The sequence below is a fragment of the Protopterus annectens genome, chromosome 14.part0, assembly GCF_019279795.1.
Source record: "Protopterus annectens isolate FY-2018-M chromosome 14.part0, PAN1.0, whole genome shotgun sequence".
NCBI classification, from domain to species: Eukaryota; Metazoa; Chordata; order Ceratodontiformes; family Protopteridae; genus Protopterus; species Protopterus annectens.
The window spans coordinates 910,927,679-910,940,354 of NC_056748.1; the positions used below are offsets into that span (position 1 = coordinate 910,927,679).

General features: G+C 40.5%; 1 protein-coding gene across 1 annotated transcript in view; it reads right to left on the reverse strand.

The window, feature by feature from the left end:
• BTAF1 (B-TFIID TATA-box binding protein associated factor 1) overlaps positions 1–12,676 on the reverse strand; it is a 3,603,226-nt gene that overhangs the window by 1,172,756 nt on the left and 2,417,794 nt on the right. Inside the window, exon 27 of the mRNA XM_044055641.1 lies at positions 2,218–2,419. Coding sequence (XP_043911576.1) covers positions 2,218–2,419 — 202 coding nt within the window. The remainder of the gene's footprint in view (positions 1–2,217; positions 2,420–12,676) is intronic.

A 12,676-nucleotide genomic window follows, 5' to 3' on the forward strand; every position in this document is an offset into this window, starting at 1 on the left:
CCTTTATGAAAGACGTATGAGACAGGATGTGCAGCGTTCACAAGTACCTAGCAGTAACACAATAATTTGCATACTGGCCAGACGTACAAGTTAGCCAGAGGCGAACTCCCATACATGATGAATACTATAGCATATGAATAGAAGGACATCCTCTATTTTTTTAAGTGCTGGCCATGAAAAATCGATAATTGTCATGAATAGCATTGACATCTGGAAGTCAGGTGTTGGAGAGTTTCAAATTTTATTCCAACAGTTGAGAGAGTCTTGCCCTCATCTTTCAGCTTCAGCAACAAAAAGCTCCACGCATCAAACTAGGTCTTAAGTTCACACTAGTATCCTTGTCCAAGTGTGCAAAATTCCTTCAAGCATGGTGACAGAGAGCTACACTGGCCCCACTGCCCTTGCACTAACATCTGCCATATTATGTGCACAGTACACTACAGTATCTGCAATCAAAGACACATTTACCATCGGAGAACAAAGTCTTAAATTCAAATCTACATCAGGCACCCCCCATTTAGTGACCGGTTCATCTCATGAGCTAGCACCAGCTGGAAGTGCAGCACACTGGAAAAATGGAAAAGGACATGCCAAGGTGCTTCCCCAATCTATCCACTGCTAGAGCTCCATGTATAACAGGAGGACAGGGCTCTGTATGGCTGGAGTCTTTTTAAGGGTTGTCAAGATCATGGAGTCAAATCTTATGAATCCCCACCCAGTATGTTCAATATTTGGAAATATTACATACATTGCTCAAGCCCTGCATTCTTCACACTTCTGTCCTCCTCATGAATATTATTCTGCTTGCATTGTTACCATAAATTTCATTTATTTCAAGGTAATTTGCTCCTTCCCTTTTCTAGAGATTACACCTCCATTTCTTTTCACTATTTTACAATGTGCAGTACTTCATTTATGGCTGGAGTACATCATGATTTAAGTTTTCTAGTTATTTATTGGCAGCCAGTAGCATTAAACACAGCAAAGCCTTAATATGTTTGGGCAATTCGGATCTTTTATCTCTGCTTAAAAGAATCATTTCCTTAGTTACAACTACTTCCTACCCCCAACATTTCTGACTAGGGAAGCATTTGTCTGTGGAGAATTTTTAAACTCTGCCAGCTTGTTACATTTGCAAAAAAACAATGTTCCAAATAACCACTCCTCTTCCATCTCTGTGTCTTTAATGACCAGGATAACGCCATCACATCCTGCCATAGTCTAGTGCAACTATATAATGTCTTCTTCACCCTGTCTGTTCTGGTTTCCAATTTCTGGTGATATCCTTTATCCTCCATCTCAAATAACTTTCTGGTGGCTTTCCACTAGAATCCATCCAGCAGCATGATGCCTTTTTCCTCACAGAAACTACAAAATCACAGAAAATATTCAAGGTCCGGCTCCGGCATGCTACGTGGTGCAGTACAGAAGAAGCATTACCTCTGTTTCTGAGCTCTAACTTCTCTAAGGAAACACCATGACATTATGTTTAGCACTACCACTGTCCTCTCATTCAGCTCCTAGTCGTACAAACCCAGGTGTGATCAACAACCACTGGATCTCATCTAAAATCTGTTACTATTAGTTCTCCACATATTTGACACTAGAACTGCTGTGGGACAGGTGTAGAACTCGGAATCTGTCTGTACATTCTGGCTCCACGTGACACAGAGATGAAGCCTCTACTCCAACTCATACATCCTGTATTTGATTAGCTGTCCTGGTACTCAAGAAGCTGTGCAAGAAGAAACAAGAGTGAATTGGTTTGGTCTGCTCATGTCTCCAGTGGAGAAAACTACCTCCCTTGCTTTGAAGAGAGACAGGGTTGCTAGTTGACCGTATAACACTATGGAATGTGAGGGACAGCCACTGCAAGCAGCCCACTGCATGCCCCATTCCCTTCCACAGCTGAATATGGACAGGGGATGTAGATCTTACTCGAAAAACTTTGAACCAACCCCGATGGCTGCCTCAAAGAGGGCTCCACTTGATTTTTGCCCACTGACAGGAACTAATTGGCCAACGGACCAAGAAAGGGTATGACCAGCAGGCAACAGGGACAAAATACCAAGGAAAAACAGCATTTGTTTGCACAGTGTATCTAAAATATTAGTAAAATCTGTGATCATAGTAAAACCAGAAAGCAAAGTTAGATTTCAATAACCATCACAATACACAAAGATGCAATGTCTTATGTGAGATGAATACCAAGGATACATGCAAGTGCTTCAATTGCTCCTTCTTGCTTGTTGTTATCATCAATTGCTCCCAGCCACGGAAGAACCTTCTCTAGAAAGATATTCATAGTTTCCATGGTAGCTATTTTACTTACGGCTCCCAGACAACGTGCAGCCATATGTCGCACTGCAGTGTATGGATGCTGAAGGCAGGTACACAGATGAGGTAAATGTGCTAATAACTATGAGAGAACGAAAAGAAAAATATGAAATAAATAAACCAAGATTAAAGACAAAAGGTGCCATAAAGAGCAAAGCTCCAAATCAAAATGAAGCAAAAGGAGCCGCAGTAAGTGACTGAAAGCATTCAACTTTAATAAATACATGAAAAATCAAACGCTTAACTTTCTCACCACATTTTTCATTCCAAATGGAACTTCCATAATGGCATTATCTGAGGAAGTTCCATTTGGAACGAAAAGCATGGTGAGAAAGTTAAGCGTTTCATTTTTTGCGCATTTATTAAAGTTGAGTGCTTTCAGTCACTTACTGCGGCTCTAGGTGCTTCATTTTAAAAATATAAAATACCTGATACGCACAACAGTAACTACAAGTTACCAGCTGTTGACCTCAAAATTCAAGCGAGTGAGGGACCACAACAAATTATCCTTAAAATGCATTAACACCTACCACAGTTAATTTATTTCTGCTTGCTACGGCTCAATCGCGTAACCCCTTTCACCATATCCAAAGCAGTAAATCTCTTCAGTGATTAAGATATAGTAAATGTACACTCAAAATGCAACATGCTTTATTTAAGTACAATTTAATGCACTGAAAAATAGCCAAACAATGTTATAACTGTAAAATATTAGTGGCCAAGGTGATTCCAAGATGACAGGGGTGGTTGTAAGGAAATAAAAACACACCTATAGGCAACAGAACAGTTAAAGCAGAAGTCTGTAAAGTATTTTAAATGTTTTTACTCAAATTGGGAGCCGAAGTGTCTGACATTCATTCATTCAGGTCAAGGTCAGTGAAGAGAAAATGAAGTTAAAAGTAGTGAGAGCAACTGAAAACTCTGGAGAATAAAAACAGTGTGGTAGAGCAGATATAGGCAAAGAAGATGGTTATGGCAAATGAGGAAGAAAACTCTTCAACCTAGGCAGAAAGACTGACCAAATGCATTCATATTTACCAAATAAATGCTTCCCTTTTGGATCATACAGAAAATAACAGGAGGCTATAGGAAACAGAAGATGCATTAACTTTCACACACATTGCTTAAAATAAGATGAAAGAATAACAGTGGAGCAGCAATTACAGTGTGAACGAATGACGCAGAAGCAGTCTGAACCTGAGGATAGGTCACACAGAAAACTTGAGGTTTACAGTAGTAAAAGAGCAATACAAAAGGAAAAATGGTTAAGACTTTATGAAAAACTGCCGCAGTACATGGACTGGACTGGACTGGACTCTGTGCTCTGTTTTATTAGCAATAAAGAGCAAATATTTTTTATTTTAAGACTGAAAAAGCAGCTTAACACCTATACTAATTAACCTGCAGACGTAGCAGCTAAAAGAAGAAATTCTATTTGAGGAAGAAGGGAACTTCTTAAAGGCTGGAGACACAAGGGTTACATGGATAATGACAATTTCAAAAACAAAATAAATGATTTTCTTCCTTCCATAAGACTCTGCAGAACAATGAAACTTTAGGTTACTGTATCCCACATTACTTCTAGTCTTCCACCATTTACTAATGTTTTTTCTTTTCTATTAATGTATGTGCGTCTATACCTTATGCAACAATTTAACAAAGGTCTTAAAGGAGATTACAGAATGCCAGCTGAAGGCACATAGTTAATAGAAATCTATGCATGTATTTGGGCTTAGTGATGATGAAAATAACTGAATCCCACAAGTTTGAAGTGCAAACCACCTGAATACACTCCGGAACCACCAATAAGCGACACAGTCCAGATAGACACCACGATTGTCAGATCAAAAATTTAATCCACATAACGCCAAACATAAGTACTCCAAGCAACGTAACATGTGAAAAAAACGAAACACATACAGGAGATAGCACCCTGGAACACGCAAAAATATTAACAGCAGTTAAGCGCTTTCAACCATAAACAACTGGTCTTCCTCAGAACTGAACTGAACTGAACTGTTCTGAGGGAAGACCAGTTGTTTATGGTTGAAAGCGCTTAACTGCTGTTAATATTTTTGCGTGTTCCAGGGTGCTATCTCCTGTATGTGTTTCGTTTTTTTCACATGTTATGTTGCTTGGAGTACTTATGTTTGGCATTATGTGGGTTAAATTTTTGATCTGACAATCGTGGTGTCTATCTGGACTGTGTCGCTTATTGGTGGTTCCGGAGTGTATTCAGATGATGAAAATAAGACAGAATGAAGTGGAAATGATACTTTCTGGCAAAATGCAGCTTTTAAGCAAAATTAGACAGATGTTACACATCCAAAAAATACTTAAAATGGTTCAAACAATGAAAACCTAACAGTCATAGTCAGACTACCCCATCCATACAAATTAGGTTTTGTAAGCAAGTCTATTGTAATAAGCATTGGCAGTTTCCAGTACTAATACTAAAAAAAATGCTGTTTAATGTTTTTTTAGTTTAGTAGATCAAACTTTAATGGAAATGTAGCTGGATTTGAGCCTAGACAGAGAGTTGGAGAACTGGGACAACTGTAATTTGAAGATTAGAAATATGGTCATAATGAAAGCAAATAAAATAAAGGAATAATATCAGAATAGGTATGTAGGGACTTAAAAGCTAAGGGATTTAAAGAAGCAAAAAATGAATAACTGGAACACAACAGGGTGAAGAGCAATTGGAAGAAACTAAAATCTCTATGCAACACAGTACATCGAAAACATGAATTAGAATGGTTTTAAAACTACTACTTTCCTTAACAGTAACACTAGAGCAAACAAACTGCTTTAGCATCTTTATTAAATTGTCACTAAAGGTAATGGCAAACAAACAATATAAAAGAAACCAAACCATACTAACCTATTTACTGTTGCGTACACTACAGTGCTCTTTTCTTTTTTTTAACACTATTCTTAGTCTAACATTACATACATTACTCCATTCCATTTCTGGGTTCAGGAAAGAAAATGAAGAGGTGGATAGATTGGCTTAAAGTAAATTTGGATACACTTCAGACATAAATGAAGAATTAGTTCTCAGAAAAAATTGTCCCTGTGGAAAATGAGATGGGGCTGACTCACCATAGGAGCGTGCAACTCTGATATTCTTCTTGAAGATGTCAGAGCAGTCAGTAAAACTGTCTTCCATGTTAAGAACCTCAATTCAGGCTGTTTAGCTGGTTCAAATGGAGCAAGTGTCAGCTTCTGTAACATAGAATTAAGATCTCCTGGAGGGTCCACCAGTTTTCGTGGAGACCACTTATGCAAAACCCCTTTCAAAAACATTTTAACATCAGAATGCACTGAAAGAGTAGGATCCATGGGAAGACCTTCTGAAACAGCAGATAAATGAATCTTGATAGGAGTAAAAAAGGCCATAAGGATAGTAAGTCTATAAAATAATGTAAAACCACAGAGCTTGGGTGCTGGTTATGCTGTTGGCACCAGGTAGAAAACCTTTTCCATTACTAATGTAAGATTTTCTAGTAGCAGGCTTTCTTGCCTCCATTAGTACCTGCTGCATATCCTCTGTAAACAGGTGACTAAAGGGAATTAAGACCCTATCATCCAAGCAGTCAGTTGAAGTTGACTGGTGTTGAGGTGTATCAAACATTTGCTCTCACGTTGGTAGACCCAGTCTGTGAGGAAGCTTGTGGTAATTGCCCTGGCCATTTCCAAAAGGGAGAACAATGGTTGCCTGGGCCAGAAGGGAGTCAACACAATGATCTGGGGGGATTTCTTCTGAATCTTCAGAAGTATGCTGGATATGTTAGTAGAAAAGCATACAGGAACATTCCTCTCCAAGGAAAAGGAAAGACATCAATCTTCCAGGCCTTCTTAAATGGAGTCCTGGAGAAGAACATGGTCAGCTGATTATTCAGAGAACCAAACAAGTCTACTTGAAGTCCCCACAGATGGATCGAATCTTGGAAGGCCCCTGATCTAGTTTCCATTCCTGAAGGTCTGCCCTTGTCCTGCTCAGCTCATCTACCAATCAATTTCACTCAGATGGACTGTAGGATGCCTGCAGAGTGAGATGGCTCATCTGCAGAGGGTTGGGTATGACCTGGTTCTCACTTGTCTAATATACCACGACTGTGGTGTTGTCTAACAACCTGAGGCTCTGAGGATCAATGATGATTCAGATAAGTGAGTGCCTTGATCAGGGATAACATCTGTTATATTTACCTGCTTGCATCTCTCCTTGGTGTCCTACAGACCTTGCACTGTTACCCTTTCTGAAACTGCTCCTCAAATCAGAGGAGTCTGTGGTGACTGAATGATTTAGAACAGGCACGGAGAAGGAGAGAACTTGATTTAGGGATATCTGCTGTATCCACCAAGCAATTTCTCTCTCGACAAATCACCAGCACTGAATCTGAAAAAACAAGGGGGTGATGGTGCAACCAAACAGACTTCAGATACCACTGTATCTTTCTTACGTGGAAGTCTTTTGTCAAGAATATCATGAGAATCCTAGAAGGCATGAGACCCAAAACCCTTAGGAATTCCCTCACAGTGACTAAAGTATGAGTGGAAAACCTTAGAAATAGATCAAGATATAGATATAATACTTCTTGTGAGAAAAAGTTGTTTAAATGTGGTGTCTAGTTGACATCCCAGAAACACATGTGAGAAGTCAAGACAGGCATTTGTACGTTCTCTTGGAATCCCAGCTTGGGTAAGCATCTACCACCAGAGACAGATTCCTGACATTTTGAAAAAGCATCTGCATAGACATGTCAACTAAATATGGAAAAAATGTGGATACCCTATAGCCTGCAATGAGCTGCAACTGGAGCTAGATACTTTGTGAACACTCTTGGTGCAGCATATAGTCCAAAATGCAAGGCAAATAACTGATAATGTGATCCAAACACAAAACTTCAAGAAATGCCTAAAGTCTGGATGAAATGGAATGTGACAAGTATCTTTTCAAATCTAATGTTATAAGAAAACTTGAATAAGGAAGAGTTAAGCAGGTTCTGAAGTGATATTTTGAATTTGGGCACCATCACAAACAGGTTTAGGGAAAAAAGATCTAGAACATTTCCCAAGCATTTTCTTTTTTTGGCTCTAGAAACATTCTTGAATAAAACCCCTTTACTACCTGGGAAGGGGAACTGGTTCTATCACTCCCTGGGAAAGTATGCAATGAAGTACAGGTAGAAACAAGACAAGACTGGTTTGAAGGATGAGGAATCATCTCCTGGAAAAGAAGAATTTTCACCCACTGCCCTCTAACGCTAGATGAATGATCTTCACAAACCACTTATCTGAAACTATCGATTGTCTAAGAGAAAACTGGAGATTGAGACATTCTGAAGAAAAAAGGGGCTACCAGGGTGGTGGGAGAGTCTCAAACTGTTATTCTGACTTGTTCTGTAGTCCTTGGATTTGTGAGTTTCCAGGCATCGTCTTGGAACCCCCCCCCCTTGCCATTTATTCTTAAATGTCTACTTACCTGCATTTTGTAGAAATTATTTACTTTTTCCCCCAAAACTGGATGAGAGGTTATAGCAACCCTTGGAAAATTTGGAAAAGGACAGCTGAAAAATCTTAAAGACATTCTCTATCAGTTTATTCCTTTCATCACACTTTCTGATCACCTCTGCAGCAGAAGGTCCAAAAACAATTTCAGTCCAAAGTAGAATTTAAAATATCATGCCCAACATTTGGGAGGTTCCAAGAACACAGCCATGCAAACCTAAATAGTACCAATGGACACCGCCCTTGGATTATCAGAGTCACGACTTAACTGTAAACAATGAGTAGTGACTTGAACAATAAAAATAAAATTTAAGCAGATTTTCCTCAAGAAAAAAGGCAGACAAAATATACCTCATACTTTCACAATTAGAACACATTTCAACATATGAGCCTGGCAATTTAAAATTCTGAAAATCAAAGTTGCAGAAGCATACATTTTTTCCATACTAATCAATATTCTTCTCACCCTTATCAGAGAGAGTAGGACTGGAATTAACTGTTTGGAAGGAGGAGGAGAACTAATGTTACAGCTGCTAGATAAAAAGAATGTAAAAGACTAAGGAACTTTTTACATCCTACCTGCCTTTTTAGGTGAAGCTGGCTGGATGTCAAGAAAACTGCATCCAGTAACAAATCCTCCAAGCGGAGAGAAATGGAATGGGTGCAGGTTCTAGAAATTCTTTAAACAGTTCATAGCATTTTCCAAGGGACTGAGAAACCTCAATGTTCCCCCACTGAACACTGGCACATTCTAGAAATAATCTAGCAAAGATAAATCCACAGACAGAATCACAAACTGAGCTCTCCTATTAGTCTGAATCAGAAATCAGAGAAAACCCTACATCTGTCCCTTCACCCTCCTATCCAGATTCAGAATCTTGAATCCTTTTAGGAAAGGAGGTATCCTTCTTTCTTTCACCAAAAAAAGTACAGTTGTGCAAGATCTTATCTAACAGTAGATGTCCTCCTCTACACTGTTGCAGTCTACTTTACTGAAGGGATTCTCTGCCAAGGGTAGCCCAAAGTCAGGCCAGTATACTAAAGCCTTAGGATTTTATAGGCATCGTAAGTCACTCATATGCTTGTCACTCAAGATGTAGGGGCCTAAAGGTGACATGCGAATATACATTCCTCAGAGTTGAATAGCTCCAGAAGGAACATGTGCATCCAGAAAGAGAAAAAGGAAAAGAATAGAGCCTAAAGGAGGGTAGAGAGGGAGTGAATACTGCAACAGTAAAGAGAAGGTCAATTACTGTAATGGTAAGATTTTACACAACTATACTATGTCCTTCCAAATCCCTGTTGCACAAAAGTTCAAGACGAAACTTGGGAGGAGGAAGGCCCAGAAGAGCCCTCTCAAGAAACCCATGGCAAAGCCAGCTCTTGCTCTGGACACATCCAATTTGTAAAGCTTAGTAAAGGTATGGGGACATAGGTCCAAGTAGCAGCCTCAAGTATGGAATCTGTATCCAATCTTTTGAAAAAAAAAGAACCATAGGAAGGCATGGCTCTAAGCAGAATGAGCCCTTTCAGATGCAGAAAGGCTTTTCCCATGAAAGGAGTAACACAACGAAATGGCCTTGGAGATCTGTGAAGAGATGGTTTGCTTAAAAACAGCAAAACCTAAAGGTCTGGGATAAAGGAAATAAAGCTGCTCAGATCTGCGAATGGCCTTAGTCTTTTCTAAATAATATCTGAGCTGTCTATACAGATGCAAAGTGTGAAAAATGTTCTCACTAGCAGACTGCACAGAAGGAAAAAAGGTGGGCAAATAAACAGACTGATTAGGACACAATTCATTAACCACCTTGGGCATAAAAGGACTAGTACAAAGAAGCACCAGCCCCTATGAAAAACTAAAAAAGGAGGAACAGCCGTAACAGCCTGGAGTTCAGACAATCTCTTAAATGAAACAAGGGCCAAAAGAACAGTCTTCCATGTACAATGCTGTAAAGAAGCTAAAGCTGTAGGCTCAAAAGGAACCAGAATCAATTTTTCAAAAACAAAATGAAGGTCCCAGGTAGGCAGAATATGCTTCCTGGAAGGTATGATAAGGACACCCTTAAGGAAATGCTTGACCTCAAAAACCTAGAGGCCAGAGGTGGTGGTAATGGCAGATAAGCAGAAATAGCTAAAAGATGAGCTTTAATGAAAGAATATGCTAACCCCCCCATGGAGTAACACAAACAGAGAACCAGGGGGAGCTCCACAAAAATTGGATCCTGGTTATAAGCAAGGCACTGAACAGAAAATCTCTTCCATCTGGACATATAGGATTTCCTGGTAGCGAGTTTCTTGGCCTCCTGAAGAAACCAAAGTATGTACTCAGAAAAAAGCGTGCCTAAAAGGAATCAAAACCCTATTACCCACAATGTCAGTTGAATAGTGAACAAGTGACAATGGTTGAGAGATCCTTTATCTTGTGTGACCATATCGACCCTTTGAGGTATCTTGTGGTGATTGCCCTTGACTAGGTGCAGAAGAGGGAACAAATGGTACCTGGACTAAAAGGGAGCCACCAAAAAGATTTTGGGGGAGTCCTGCTCTATCTTGAGCAGGACCTTTGGAAGTAGAAGTGGAGGGAAGGTGTAGGGAAACATCTCCTTCCAAGAAAAAGGCCAGAGTATTTCGGACTGTGGTGCAAAAGAGGAAGTTGTCTGCTCAAAGGGGACGCAAAAACATCTACTTGAGGAGTACCCCACTGATGGACAACGTCCAGAAGGACATCTCTGTGAAGCATCCATTTTGGACCTGCTCAGAGAGTCTGCCTCTATATTTTGCTCTGAAAGAATGTATACAACCTGACTAGTCGCATGACACTGACAGCTAGATACCAAACTTGAAGAGCTAGCCTGCAAAGAAGGTAGGACCATGTTCTCCCTTGATGTACCACATCTCCGTGCTATTGTTTGTAAAGATTTTGAGAGGCCCTGGAAGAAAAAGGGAATGGAAGGTCTTAAGAATGAAAACAAGAGCTCTCTTCTTGATATTGATGTGGTCTGATCTCTGATAAGGGGGCCAGAGACCCTGGATCTTGAGGGGGACCAAAAGAAGTTCCCGATCCCATGTCTGAGGCATCCAGAAAAATATCCTGAGAGGAGAATGGGGGCTGAACAGGAAGTCCCATGTTGAGTGACCGCTTATGAATCCATCATTGAAGCGAGTTTGAGGCAGGGAAGAAGAGGGACTGGGAAATCTAGAGGATGACAGTGTTGGAGCCATACTGACCTTAGAAAACACCGAAGTTTTCTCATAAGAAGCCTGGGTAGAGGTAGCATAGGAATGGTGGAAGCCATGAATCCTAGTGCCCTCAGAAACCACCTGTCTGTAAGTGAATCCCGAGAAAGAAGGGATTGAAAAAAGGTGAGAAGAGATAGAGCCTTGGGAGGAAGCAGGAAAGCCAGCATATGGATGATCTAGAGCATGCAAACGAGAAATACGTGATCCTGAGAAAGGAACCAGGACAGATATTTTAGAAGTTTATGGTAAACAGCAGGCTTTGCAAGACACAAACAGTATAGTGCAGGTGCTGAAGCAAAGACTCAGGGGGGGCTTGGATGAGTAGATCATCCAGATAAGAAAAGATGTGAACCTCCCATCCTCCTGCAGAAAGCAATCACAGGAGCAAGGCATTTGGTGAAAACCCTTGGGGCAGTACAAATTCCAAATGGCAAAGTAGAGAACTGAAAATGCAAGAAAGAGGAGGATATATGGTCTGAAGGGACAACATGTGAAATGAGGGGATCTTCAAGAAAGGTGTTGAGCTGAGAATGGTCTGGAATGGGGTCTCCAGATGCATTCCTTCCAGGGAACTAGAAACATTCTGAAATAAACCGTCCTCCCCTCAAGGAAGGGGACACAGCCTGAATGGCACCTTGAGCCAGAAGACCCTGAAGTAGTTCTGAGAAGAAAGGAAGCTGTTCTTGAGGAGGGTGAGGATGCCAAAAAGAGGAGGAAGGGATTTTCACACCATGAAATATCCCGGACAGATAATGGAAAGAACCCAAGAGTCTTGAGTGATCCTTAACCAACAGGGAAGGGACAAGACAGACAGTGATAAGGGAACCTGGCACAGCAAAGGGGGAAGCAAACAACCTGAGCGTGGCTTGTCTTGAAAAACAGGTTTCTGAGAAGTGAGAGTCTGAGTAGACTTAGAGGAACCTGCCTAAAACCCTTCTTATCTTTGGGAGGAGGACGAGGCTGTCTGCAAACAAAAGCAGACTTAGATGGATAATTCCTCTGGAACTTAGGAACAGAAAAAAATATATATGTTTCAATTTCTGCAAGGCCTTACCCTTATCTTGCAGAGCAGCAGAACCGAACAGGTTATTATCAAGAGTAGTAGCCCAGGAATTTAGCCTTAACATCACAAGGCTAACATCTCAAAACAGAACCAAAAGCAACAGTCTTTAATGAGGCATCAGTGGCATTATAGCTATATTTAGAGTGGCAGGCTACTTGAAAAATAGAGCCCAGTAGAGAGAAAGTTGAGGCCTTCCACTCAGAATCAAGAAGGTCTGAAATAACCTGAGAAAGAAAGGCCAAACCATATCTGGCCATATGGGTCAAGTAGTTAACAGCCCGAAAGTCCAAGATGGCAGCAGTATATACCTTCTTGCCCAGCCATTCAACTGCTCTACTTATCCTTGTCTGAAGGAAGTAGTTTAGTACAAGGCAAAAGCTTAAAGGGTTTGTCAAGAGACAGACAAGACAGAAGGGTCAAGCAGGAGGACATTTGTAGAGAAACTTACACTCCCTCATGTACCTTATAAAATCTGTCAGGCTTCTTAGAGGCTGTGGTTGAGAATCTGGGGCCACAGAAGCT